We start from the raw sequence: 13702 nt of genomic DNA on the forward strand, positions 1-13702 counted from the left end.
GGACCTTCCAAAACGTTGTGTGGGACCGAGGGGTAGGGCACAAGAGAGACTGCCAGTTGTGAACAGGGAGGGTTTGTTTGTCTATGGTCCAATCTCTCCAAGCTCAAAAGGGGTTAGTGGAGTTGAGGAACAAGTCCACATCCTGTTGTCCCCTGGGCTCTGTATTAGTCGAGGTCCCTGCCTTAAATGTCAAACAAGGCTTCATGCGGTTTGGCCACGTGCTGGTCGGGGCATTTCTGTAGGAGGCTGTAGGAGGCTGAGTCACGAGGGTGGCCGTCAAACTCTCAGGACATCTTGCCCCACAGACTCCTGTCCAGGACAGTGCTCCAGGCCCTCATGTTGATCACTGAACAGATCACAGGTGGGCAGTGCGAGGATCGTGGGAGTGGGACGGGCTCGCATCGCGGCTTCACTCCACATGTTTGGGCCTCACTAGCGAGCACGGTGGCTCTGTGACCGCATGGGGTGAAGGGGCAGTGTTGCAGTGTCCACCCAAGTGTTTGGGCTGTAGACAAGGCTACTATGAAAACTGAGAAAATTAGAAGTGGTGGCAAGGATGTGGAGAAATTGGAACCCCTGTGCACTGTGGATGAGAATGCCTAAAAGGGAAAACCACTATGAAAAACAGTGTTACCATCACTCAAAAATTTAAAATGGAACTACCACATGATTCAGCAACTTCACTTCTAGGTATAATTCAAAGGCATCGAAAGCAGGTCAGGAAGACATACGTATTTGCGTGCCCAAGTTCATCGCTGCACAGCCAAGAGGTAGGAGACATGCACGTGTCTACGGATGGATGAATGAAACCACATGTGGTACACACATACAATGGAAGAACCTTAAAACAGAAAAAGATCCTAGCCCATATTACAGTGTGGACATTAAGCTAAGGGCAATCAACCAGCCATCAAGAGACAAACACTGAGTGAGTCCCCTTATATGAGGCATCTTAAGAAGTCAAGTTCATAGCAACAGAGTGGAGAATGGTAGTCACCCATGTGTGGGGAAAAGGGGAAAGGGTTTCGTTTCATGGGGATGGAGTTTTTGGTTTGCAAGATGAGAAGGTTTTGAAGCTCTGTTGCACAACACGGTGAGTATAGGAAACCCCACTGCACTGTGGACTTACAGTTAAGATGGTGAATTCTATGTCATGTGTTATTCACACAGTTTAAGAAAGATAATGACAACACTGAACGTGGGACAGGATAGACAGAAACTGGACTTCTTACACATGGCTGGTAGAAATGTGAGGAGATATAGCCACTCTGGAAACAGGTTTCAGTTTTGTTCAAAGTGGAATACATGCATATCACGCAATCCACCATTGCACTCCTGGGCATTCATCTCAGAGAGATGAAAACTTCTGTTCACCCTGAATCCTGAGCACAGCTGTGCTTGTAATAGACACCCTTCTTTATTTCTAACAACCGAAACTGCAAGACAACTCTACCGTCCTTCAGTTGGGAATGTTAAGCAGAGTGTGGTGCATCCACATGAGTAATCTCACTCGATAATACAAAGGATTGAACTATTGATACATGGGACAATAGGAGAGGATCAGAGAATAATGCCCATGATAAAGCTGATCCCAAAGATTATAAGCTGGGTAATTATATGACTACATGGCACTCTTGAAAAGGCAAAATGACAGAGAAGGAACAGAGGACCATGGCCTTGTGGTGGGTGTGGGCATGAAGAGGCAGCAGGAGGGAAGCCTTGGCGGGGACGGAAGAGTCCTGTGTGTGGATGGAGGTGGCAGTCACATGAGTGTGCCCCGTGGTGACAGGACGTGAGGCTACAGCTGCACATGTCCCAGTCACCGCACTCAGATGGGACTGTGATTATGAAAGATGCACCACTGGGGGAAGGGGAGGAAGGGTGAGTGGGGATCTCTGTACTACCTTCATGTTTTCCTGTGAATGGACAATCATTTCAAAATGGAAGCTTAAATTAAACAAAATGGTCATTTTTCCTGCTGTTTAAAGGTGTTGAAGTGACATCATTGACTATGGATTGGGAATTGAAATAAAACCTCAGCTTTGGTCACAGAAGAAGACAATGCACTGTGCTTGTTCTGTCTGAACGTCTCCGAAACTTGCAATTTAGCCCTGAGCAGCCAGTCAGCACCCAGCTCAGGGCTGCTGCCCTGTGGCCAGTGTCACACCGAAAATCACCACTGTTAGCAGGGAGGGAGCATGAACTTCTGATGAGCTTCCCGTCATTGCTTTGGGACCCCGAGGAGTAATTGAGCACTTAGTTCCACCCAGAGGCCATGTGTTAGCTCAGGAGGAGATGGCAGAGTTGTAATGATCCTAATAGCGCAACAGGGGACACAGTGCACTGGGGACAGCAGCTAGGTTCCTGTGGACATGCCAGGCTGAGTCACTGTCCACAAGGCAATTTCCAGCTTGGATAACAGAGTGGCTGGTGCCCAGAGGGAGATGAAGTCACTCAGCCCCTCCTCATAACCCGGATTCCTGCTGCTGCCCTGCAGCACAGCTGAGAGCAACCCCCCTGCATGGAGCTGCCTACAGAGACCTGCTGTGGTGAGGATGCTGCTGTGACTAGTGGCTCGGGGAGGCAAAGGGATGGTGAGTGTTTTCCAGAGTTTGTGCCTCTGGTTTTGTTCTTGCCATTCCCAATGTGAACCCAGTGTTACAGCTGTGTGTCCCTCTGTGTCAGCTTCCTTCTTGGTATTCGCTCTTGTGCACAATCAGGCTGCTTTGAAATACCAGCTTCAAGAATTTGTTGTTCATTTTTTGTTTTCTTTTTTGCTGGTTAATTTCCCATTTTTTAAAGTTTTCTTTTTCTCATTCTTACACTTCTGCTTGTGTTCATGGTTATTTTCAGTTTTCTTCTTTATCTTGATTTCTAAAAATCTCCCAACATAGAACTGAGACATTTTTCCTGAGTCTATTATTTCACTCACACACATGGGACTGCAGACTGAAACCCATTACGTGTTGGTGCCCTGATCTACCCCGGGCTCCCTCTCTGACCAGCTCTCCGGGCCCCTTCCCCACACAAGGGCTCATCTCAGCAGGCTTCTGTCTGCCATCCTTGCTTCTCTCTCTTGGCTGCACGTTCTGTTCAGTTGTATTCACTTGGTTTCAAGTCCTAGATTAAATACTCAACAGTGTTTTATTTCTTTCACGTATACATGTAATCCTTTTCCTTACCAGTAATTATGTCATTTTCTTCATTGTCCTATTTTCCTGTGTCTGTGGCATATACCAGTCCTTTTTCCTGCTATTGACAGTATTTCTGCTGTCTCTAAGATGTTTGCTACTGTCCACATTTACAGGAGCATAATTGTTGTTCTTTTTTCTTTCTTATTTTTTTTAAATCCTTAAATCTACTACTTTTAGCCCAGGCTGGTGTGGTTCAGTTAATTGAACCCCAGCCTGCAAACCAAAGGGTCACCAGTTCTATCTTAGTGAAGGAACAGGCCTGGGTTCCAGGCCAGGTCCCCAAGAAGGGGTGCGTGAGAGGCAACCACACACTGATGTTTCTCTCCCTCTCTTTCTCCTTCCCTTCCCCTCTCTAAAATAAATTAATACAATCTTTTTTAAAAATCTACTATATTTTGGGATAAATTCTTTTGCAAACCCTAATCCATTCTGCATACCTGAATTTGAAATTATGTTTCTGACAAATAACTTCCTTCCCCACAGGGCTTGTTATTACATTCCCTTTACATTTATATGTCCCTGAAACTTGAAACTACTTCTCAGTCTTAATTGTTTTTATGTTTACATTCATAGTCAAATGATTTGTCTGCAGCATGTGCTGTCCTTGGCTGGAATATCTAAGAGAGACGGACACACAGTGATGTCCAGAGACACCCTGTTTGGGATCCTCCTCGGCATTCAGACTGGTACTGGTTTCCTGGGGAACTCCTTGCTGTTTGCTTTATACATGCACACCTTCTTCGCTCTGCCCCGCAAGAAGAAGCCTGCTGATGGGATCCTTGCCCACTTAACTTTGGCTAACGCCCTGACCCTCCTATTCAGAGGGATTCCAAGTATAATTAGTTCCTTTGGAATGAGGCCTGAGCTAGGTGACACTGGGTGTAAACTAGTTCTCTACACTCACAGAGTTACCAGGAGTATTTCTCTGTACACAACATCCCTCCAGAGCACATTCCAGGTGGTGACCATTGCCATAAGCGGTCGTAAATGGGCCTGGCTCAAGAACAACATCTCTACACTCATTCAACCCTCCATATTTTCCTGTTGGGTCATCAGTATGGTCATCTATTCTGAGATTATCTTAAGAGTTGTGGCCAACAGGAATACCACTGATGTTACATCTGGGTATTATGGTCCTGTTTGCAAGCTCCATACGTATGATCACCAGGTGGCCATGATATTTCTCAGTACAGTGCTCATTCAGGATGTGTTCTTTCTCTCCCTAATGGCGTGCAGTAGTGTCTACATGGTGACCGTCCTTTCCAGACACCACAGAGTAGCTCGGCTCATCCGCAGTAGCGTCCACTCCTCACGAAGCTCTCCTGAGCACAGAGCCACCCACGTCATCCTCATGCTGGTTTGCTGTTTCATTTTCTTTTACTGGACCAACAGCTTTCTTACTGCTTATTCACAATTTGGAAATAAGAGGAATTGGCAACTAGAGAACATTAATAACTTTATTTCTTCATGTTACCCGACCATCTGTCCTTTTGTACTGATGAAAAATGAGAACAGGATTTCCAGAGTGAATTTCATCAATAGTAGGAGCAGAATTTTCTTTCATCAAAGTAAATTAAATGATCCTATGAACACTCCTCAGCATTTGTCTTCACAACAAGTGTCATTTATATGTGTCCAGAGTCACAAGGTCATAAATGGCCTGAGGGATATGTTTACTCCCCATTGTGCTGAGTGAACAGGAAGTAAAATCAATCCATTGTCCATTTATGAAAATTTTTAGACATTACATGTATCGTTTAGTGTTTAGAATAACACTGGTATATATGATTTAAGCTTCAAAACAATTACTTATGTAATGTATGGTGTTTTGTAATATTGGAAACATTATAAAATCATGAAATTATAAAAATTGATAAACCAACTAAAGTGCAGTGTTTTCTTTTGAGTGTAAGTTCATTATAACCCTAAGTTAGGTGAGGAAATATATGTGTGTGTGTTAAATTGTACTCTGCACTTTAGTATGTCAGAAATACTTTTGGTTTAGTTTTTTAAACCTAAATTCTTTACATGTATATATCAATTCAGAAATGCCTTCAAACTTGCAATAATTATTTACCTACAATGAGGTGGAGCAGGGACACTGAGAGAGAAACACCATTTTTCATGAGGACTGTTGAGCACACAGGCAAACTGGGGCTTTGAAAATTCAAGATTAAAAGAACAAAGGGACCAAAAGGTCCATGCTCGAGATGTAGGGACCCCCCTCTGGGCAGAGATAGACAGAAGGGCTTCTCAGTGTTACCTGTTCCTCAAAGGGGTGCATCCTAAGCATGCAGAATAGCGGCAGTGTCTGTGTCAGTCCGTTTGGGCTTGGGGTGAGGGGTCAAGTTTAAGTTCAGGTTCAGGTTTGAGGTTAGTGTCAGAGTCCAGTTTGGGGTTTGCATTCAGGTTAGGATTAGAGTTGGGGTTAGTGTAGGGACCAGGGTCAGAGTTAGGGTTAGAGTTGAGGGTGCAGGTTTGGGCTGAGGCTAGGGCTGAGTATATGGCTTAATGTTAGAGCTTATGGTTGGGTTTGGTGTTAGGGTCTGGGTTAAGGTAGAGTTTGATTTCTTTCTTGCTTGTGCTTTTGACTTCATGTTAAAGAATGCTTTCCCAACTCAAGAATGCTTTCTCAAGATTATTATGTTTTTCTTCTGTTTTGTTATATAGTTTTATAGACTTGCTCTTACCTTTGGATCTGAGATGTTTTGTTTTACTTTTAAAGTTAGGTTCCAATTTTCTTTTTTTTTAATCTTCACCCAAGGACATGCTTATTGATTTTAGAGAGATGGGAATAGAGAGACAGAGAGAGAGAGAGGCAGAGAGAGAGGGAGGCAAAGAGAGAGAGAGGGAGGGAGAGAGAGGAGGGGAGAGAGAGGGAGAGAGAGAGACATCAATGTGAGAGAGGAATGTCGATTGATCCCCTCTGGAATACGCCCTGACTGTTGACCGAATCTGCTACATAGGCATGTGCCCTGACTGAGAACGGAACCCGCCACCTTTCAATCTGTGAGATGATACCCAACCCTCTGAGCCACACCAGCCAGGGCATCATTTCTTTTTTAAGAAATGGTCATCCCTTTGTGCCAGCATCTATGTTTAAAAGTCCATTCTTTTCCTGATTAATGTGCTTGAAGCCCTTGTGAAAAATAGTTGACTGTAGATCACAGGTGGCAAACACAAGGCCCATAGGCTGAATCCAGCCCTCCACTTTGTTTTATCTGGCCCGGCACCTCGTTTCTACCTGACAAAAGCACCAAGGTCTCACTTAACTGTTAAGGTGTAGTTACATTTATACAGTCCTAAAGTTACATTCAACCCTTTGAATGCAACCTCGAGGCTGATGTGGCCCCAAGTGAAAATGAGTTTGACACCCCTGTTCTACGTGGTCATTTTGTGCTTCCTTATGTTCCAAATCATTGAATTGATTCTCGGCTTCATCCACTCTACTGTTGTTTCCCTGTAAATTGTTCTTTATTTCAATTAGTGTATCCTTCTTTTCTGACTGGATCTTTTTTATGCTGCTGAAGTCCTAAGTTCCTTGAGCATCCTTATAACCACTGTTTTGAACTCTGCATCTGAGTTTTCTGGAGTTTTGATCTGTTCTCTCATTTGGGCCATGTTTCTTTATCTCCTTGTTTTGGCAGCCTCCCTGTGTTTGTGTCTATGTATTGGGTAGAGCTGCTTTGACTCTGTGTCTTGGTAGTGTGGCCTAATGTAGTAGGTGTCCTGTAGGGTCCAGAGGCACAACCTCCACTATCACCCAAGCTGGGTACTCAAGGTGTGCCCTTTGTGTGGGTTCAGTGCACCCTCCTCTTGTAGTTGAGCCTTGGCTGCTCTTGGCAGATCAATGGGAGGGATTTACCCAGGCCAGTCAGCTGCAAGGACTGTGACCACTGACCACCAATTTCCACCCTCCATGGAGGATCAGCTGTGCAGGGGCAGGGTGGTGGTACTCTGATGTGGTCTGTAGCTGTCCACTGGGTGTGCTTGCCCTGGGGTTTCCCAGGTGGTACAGGTCAAGGTCAGCCCCCACCTGTGTTTTGCCTGGGGCACCCTGCCTGAGCTGTAATCTGAGATGGCTGATGCTTCTGCTGGGTGGGTCCCAGGTGAAGTCAACCTGTGAATCTAATCTGGCTGTTGCTAGGGCTCACTGAAGCCAGCTGTTGATTGTTTGATAGGAGTTAGGAGCCCAGACCAGCCATTCTTATGGAAAAGCAATTAGGGAGGGCCTGTAAATTGGGTGGGGTAGAATCTAAGGCTGGTCAAACAGTGTTAGCCCAGTTGATGGAGTCTCAGATATGACACCAGCTTACCAGCTCTGTGGGGAGAGGTTTTAGCAAAGGGACAATTGGCCCCTGCTCCCCTTAAGCCAGACACCTCAGTTTCTCCCTGTATGCCACTGGTGTCTTTCAAACTGCTACCCCAATGCTAAAGCTCAGAGGGTGCGAGTCTGAGTAGATGAGTCCATGTGTGGGTTCTTAAAGAAGAACTGTTTGGGGCTCCAGAAGTTTCTTCTACCAACTCAATCCCTACTGGTTTTTGCAGTCAGAAGTTGTGGGGACTTATCTTCCTGGCACTGCAACCCTGGGCTGGGGGCCTGGTGTGGGGCTGGGACTCCTCGCTCCTGAGATAGCCCTCCCGAATTTTTTTCCACCACACGTGGATATGGGATCAGCCTGTTTTCATCTGCATCCCTCCTACCAATCCGGGTGGATGTGGATTCTTTAATTCTATAGCTGTCAGACCTCCATTCAGCTCAAATTCTGATGTTCCTGAGTGATGGTTGTTCTATATTTTAGTGGTAATTTCAATGTGGTTGTGCGAAGAGGTGAGCCACGTCTGTCTATACAGCCATCTTGACTGGAAGTCTGGAAGTCATATATATATATATATATATATATATGTATATATGTATATATGTATATATGTGTGTATATATATGTGTATATATATGTATATATATGTATATATGTGTGTGTATATATATATATATATATATGAATGACAGTCCACCCACATAGATCTGAAAGCTTATTCTCTGGGCCCCAAAGATATGTCTTTGACCTAATTTCATTCTGGGCACTATATATTCAAGAAGCAGAGAGAGAATTATCTTCTTTGCTTAAAAGGAAATTTAACCACAAAAACATTAATTAAAAAGGGACGTAATGAGCATCCAACCCCCTGGACGCGTCCCAGTGTTTGCCTGGAAGGAGTCCCCGAGGTCTGGGCTTCAGCAACCCTGTTTCCAAGCTCAAGGCTGAGGCTCAGCATCAGACAACCTGTTGTAACCAGAGCCAACCAGATGTGCAGTTCTGACGGCACAGTTGACAGCTGAATACGGAGAATGGGTAGGTGGCCCTTTGGCCAGGACTCCGGGATGGGGCTTGGCCTTCACCCAGTACCTTGGGCACAGGGGAAGGGGATCTTCTGCAGAACCTCATGCAGGAGAAATGGTGTCCCGTCTGGAGGAAGGCACGGGGACACCCTTGAGACACGAGGGGTGTGGAGCCTCAGGCTCACAGCAGGGCAAAAGAAGAGAGGTTGGCAAGGTCCGGGTGGCTACTGCTTCTCCCATCAAAGATTCAGAATGGTTGAGGTTCACAGTAGCACGTCCACTTACCCCGGCAGCTTCGAACCACAGAACTCATTGTTCAGGAGCTGCAATGTCAAAGTATGGCCCCACTGTCTGACCTGCTGCCACAGTCACCCAGAACCAGGCACACAGTAGCAGCATACGGCATGTCTGTTGTTTGTACAAACGAATTAAATGCAGGAGAAACCCCAGAACTAAAGTATAGGGAACCGATCCACTTGGCGTGGCAAATGTAGCCCAGCCCTAACCGAAAAACGACAGGCGTGAGTCTGCACACAGGAGCCAAACCCACGGATCAGCTTTCCCGTGCAAAACCAGGCCTGCAGTACACGTAGGCTGCTTTGAGGCCTACTTTTGCTAAAACTCCCTCACCCTGAGTTCAGGCAGCAAATGCTTACTGCAGCTCTCTAAAGTAACTGCCTGAAGTCTGAGCTAATTAATTCTCCCAAGGACTGAGTGTAACCAGACCAATCACTCTTATCGTTCCCTTGCATTTGCAGCATTTTTTCCTTGTTAATCTCTAAGAAGTAATCAGTAACATCCCTTCCTTTGTAATTTGTAAAAGTAAGCACCTAAAGCAAACCCGAGCATAATGAATGAGAACCTCCTTTGATGTATGCTATTAGAAAGCAGTAAAAGCTTGTCCAGGCAAGGGTCCAGGCACTCGCTCTCTCTCTCTCTCTCTCTCTCTCTCTCTCTCTCTCTCTGAGAGTGGCCATGCTGTCCTTTTCTCTCCACAGGACTTCTGCAGTCCACGTGAACTTGTTCGTTGCATCCACAACACGGCGGACACCGCTGGTCAGAGTCCACATGACTGAAGCACAAGGATGCCACAGAACTTTCCTAGTGCAGAGCCCAGTGGGGGGACCCTTCGATGCCACCACCAGGTCCACCACCACTTCCCAGGAACCACCTGACCTGCACACGGCAGGAAGGAACCACAGCACCAGGCCTCTTGGCCGTGGGTGCTGGTTGGTATGTGGGAGTTCTGCCATCTTGGACCCTTGGACCAAAACACCGAGATACTTAACTGAGTCCCTGCAGTCTGACACACGGAGAAAATAAACACGAAACGCTCACCAGACTGACGTGGGCAACACGGCAGAGCAGGACGCACTCCCTTTGTCTCGCCCCTTCAGTCTGCAACTAGTGGGACATTCATAACTCAGTTCTGCTGGACACACTGATGCCACAGTTACCGGCGCGTTTACACCTCTGAAGGCGGGTGAATCGGGACACACAGGGGAGGCGGAACTGGAGAAACAGCAGGAACGGTGCTTTTGACCCTGGTCTGCCTGCAGTGGTGCCTGTGCCCATGACCCCTGTGCCGGTGGCCCCGGCGGACATGGTGGCAGTGGCGGAGGCGGGGCCCACAGCCTCGCCCCCCACAATGACCCCGGTGAAAAAATAGGGCAACAGCAGCAGTGGTGCCAATGACTCTGGCTCCCTCTCCCAGCTGCGGTGGTGCCCGCACCGCCGGAGAGCCCGAGAACCTATTAGCCGCAGTGGAGGCTGCGGGTCTCCCAGCCACCGCAGCACCAGCAGCCATGGGGAAGCAAACAGCAGCGACGGCAGGGCTCACAACCTCAGCGCCCCAAGTCACAGGGTAGTACCTGCAAGCCCAACAACCCCAGAAGTGGCAGAGGCACCCATGACACCAGCTCCCCATCACCTGCGCTATCATACCTGGCCACAGTGGCAGTGCCTGTGGCCCAGAGGACCCTGACACAGCAGGGGCACCCACTATCCTGGTGACCCCAGTGACAATGCCTGCAACACAACTGCCGCAACACCACAGCAGCAAAGCACCGGTGACTCTGGAAGCACTAGCAGTGATGAAGCGGGCACTCGAAACACTCTGGCAGAGGTGGGGGAGGGTGCAAAGCGCTGGCTCTGGAATGCAGTCAGAGTGAACTCCGGTAAAAGAAAACAAAAGTGTGTGCTATGGCGCCACCTCCTGGAAAGTAAAAGAAATGCCTCTAATTGTCAACCTGTTGAACTGGTAATACTAAAGCTGAACCTAAATTGAAAAAGTGTTTGCTGCAGCAGAAGTGCCCGCAGAGGAGCAACCCGTCAAGCATCACGAACAATCACAATAACACGGTATCGCGAAAAGGAAAAGGTAAGCGCTTCAGGGAAGCTGTGTAGAGTCCGTTCAGTTAGGTGCTCACCCAGTGCCTTCCTTCCCCCCGATTTCTCACCCTGATGTTTGCGGGAGGCAGTGAGGGGCGTGGCAGTGCTTGGGGCAGCAGGAGGGACCCTGAGCTCCAGAGAAAGGAAGAGGCAGAGGCAACAGGAGGTGCGTAGGGGCGCCCCATGCCAAGCTCAGCCCGACTGAAGTTTCTTCCGAAAATCACCCGGTGCCCGGAGACAGGACTGAGCCTTTCTCCCCCCACCCCCCACCCCTACCCCACCCCCTACTCCATGGGGCTTTTTGTCCCCAACAACCAGCTCAGCTTCGCACCTGTCAAACACACTTGTGTCCACTGGTCCCTGTAAGACATTTGGGGGGCAGGTTCTGGGCAACTCACACTCAAAAGGATGTGATGGACGCCACTCACCGGTCACCTAGAGATGACTGCTCCCAACGGTGTCGGGACGGCAGTCAGCGCGTTCGGATGGCGCCTCCCTCCCAGGGTCACATCCCCGAGACACCTCCACTTTGATTCTGGGCTTGGCCACGGGATGTGGCTCGACCACCTGTTCTCGCGGAAGCCTGATAAGCCCCTGCCCGTGCGCTTGCCTTCGTGGAGCACGGTTGCAGCCAAGAAGTCCCGGCCCCTTCCTGCAGTGGCCGCAGAGAGAGCTGAGGAGCCCTGGCGGACACCCGGCGAACTGCCAGGCATGGAGCGAGCCCGCGGCGGACGCTCAGGTGACCGCAGCCACTCGGTGACAGCGGCAAGCCCGCGGGGCTGCAGAGTCACGAGCAACCCGCTGATTGTTGTTTAATCCACTAGGTGCGGGGTGGTTTGTTGCTCAGCAAGATGACTGAAACGCCAGATGGATTCTTGCGATCCGTCTTGCTGTGTTGCTGACTGTGTTGCTGACTGTGTGGCACGACTGTCCCCAGGGCAGCGACACGGAGGAGTGTGATGCGCGTGTTAACGGTGCGCACGTGCCAGGAGTCCACACTTTCCGTGGACTGCTTTCCAAACACTTGGGACCCGTTGAAAATGCCATCAGAGGACAGCTATGCACATTAAAGCAGGCCGCGGAGTGTTCACGCACACGCTCTGTTCCGAGGTTAAACTGTTTACTGTGAACAGAGAGAAAATAAAAAGTACTGCCGACAGACCCTGTGCAGGCCCTGCACGGAGTCAGAGAACTCGGCCTTGCCCCAGCAGGCGGGCCTGTAATCCTCAGTTTGAGGGACAAAGGGAAAGTGTGTGTTGAGTGTTGGTGAGGATTCTTGCTCTATGGAGGTAACCCCGGTTTCCTGGAACACCGTATAGGATGTAGGTGGGAGGCGACTGTCTCCAGGGGCCCGGGCAGTGGGGAATTTCCTTCTTCTCTGACATCGCTCTATTTCCCAAGTGGCCCTTAGGAGAAAGGACTTGATCGTATAACAGGAAAACCTATTTAAAAATCCGACCAGGTGACCATAATCAAGCAGTGCTCCACGGAGCCCCGCCCACCCTCCCTCCCCCAGCCCCACGGGGCCAGCGTCCTGCCCTGCGCACGACGGGAAAGCTTGGAGAGTCGCTGAGCTCCGGCGCTGCTCCCGCAGTAGCTCCAGGACTCGGAGAACTGGGTCGCTCTGTCCGGGGAATTCTAGGGCAGAAAATGACCCGCAAGAGGCCCGATAACCCTGTGCGTCTTTGTGGCTGTGGTTGCTGTAGCTTCCGTGAGAACCTGCCTCCCTCTGCTCATACAGAAAGGGACACTGTTGTTACTCAGCGGGTCCTCCGGGGAAGCTGTGGGGGAGAAGGAAAAAGGGGAAGAACGTAAAAAAGCTTGCGAACACGATGTGCCTTTCAGAGTTCACGGGAACGCCTCCAACTCTCCTGTTTCTCTCTGGTACTGGGTTTGGCTTGTCTTCTTAGGTAACGGCTTTAAAGATGCAAATTTACTAAGGTCGCTGGTATATTTTCGCTGTCGACTCAAAGGACACAAGCAGGGCTGTCGTGTTAGCCTATTCCATGGGTCACGTGTCCCACCACGCCAATAGTCACATGTCCCACCACCGCACAGGTCACCTTCACGCATGCCACGGGCTGCTGTGTTTGTATGGCTCCAAGGGCCCCCTTGCAGATAACCATTTTCCCTAGTTTCTGGTTTACTTCCATGTTTCTTTTGGAAAGATACATACATATTTATATTTTCTCTTCTTACACAAAAAGGAGCACGTGTATTTACTCTTTCGCTCCTTGTCATTTTCACGTAACAGTATGCCCTGGGAATCGGGCCATGGCAGCCCGCAGACACACTCCCGTCTCTTTACAGCCCCAGCAGTGCTCCGTCCGGGAGGTGCGCCGGGCTACCCGGCTCTGAGCGGACCCCGGTGCTTCGCTCTCACCGAGTCATACCTCAGAGAGGAACCTTACGCGCATTCCCCTGTGCGTCCGGGGAGATGCGGTCTCCACCTGCCTCTCAGCACTGAGACGCAGGGGTGGTCTGAAACTGTGTGTGCTGTGTGTGCTGTAGGCGTTGTGTGTGCTTGTGTAGAGGGAAGAAAATTTGGTCTGAAACTGTCCCCTGGAGGAGTGATTTAATTCTCTGCAAAAGACGGTCTTCTCTGTTGCAAAAAAATTAAGAAGCCAAAAACAAAAGCCTTGATGCTCTGCTCTGGGTGTGAAAGGCATGGCTCCCAAGTGTCGGCGCGCATCGGAGAGACAAAGATGGAGATAGCTTTGTCCGATAAACAGACACGACCTTGGGGTGGGAGAGGACAGGAACGGGGTGGGGACCA

General features: G+C 49.0%; 1 protein-coding gene across 1 annotated transcript; it reads left to right on the forward strand.

Moving 5' to 3' along the window:
• The first annotated feature begins 3804 nt into the window (after nucleotides 1-3804).
• Nucleotides 3805-13284, forward strand: LOC123827929 (vomeronasal type-1 receptor 3-like). The gene is made up of 5 exons (XM_045852374.1): nucleotides 3805-4762; nucleotides 10095-10192; nucleotides 10250-10399; nucleotides 11509-11691; nucleotides 13237-13284. Exons 1-5 carry the CDS (start codon nucleotides 3835-3837, stop codon nucleotides 13282-13284), a joined length of 1407 nt encoding a protein of 468 aa, XP_045708330.1. The 5' UTR covers nucleotides 3805-3834.
• The last annotated feature ends 418 nt before the right edge of the window (nucleotides 13285-13702 follow it).

Source organism: Phyllostomus hastatus, unplaced genomic scaffold, assembly GCF_019186645.2.
Source record: "Phyllostomus hastatus isolate PE091 unplaced genomic scaffold, TTU_PhHast_1.1 phas_contig_948, whole genome shotgun sequence".
Classification (NCBI taxonomy): domain Eukaryota; kingdom Metazoa; phylum Chordata; class Mammalia; order Chiroptera; family Phyllostomidae; genus Phyllostomus; species Phyllostomus hastatus.

What these genes read in the sequence shown, in the direction of transcription:
- LOC123827929 (XM_045852374.1), top strand. Translation starts at nt 3,835, where the DNA reads ATGTCCAGAGACACCCTGTTTGGGATCCTCCTCGGCATTCAGACTGGT. An exon ending in CGCCCCCCACAATGACCCCG is followed by an intron (nt 10,193 to 10,249) that starts GTGAAAAAATAG and finishes TCCCTCTCCCAG; the next exon opens with CTGCGGTGGTGCCCGCACCG. An exon ending in GCAGCCACTCGGTGACAGCG is followed by an intron (nt 11,692 to 13,236) that starts GCAAGCCCGCGG and finishes GTCTCTTTACAG; the next exon opens with CCCCAGCAGTGCTCCGTCCG.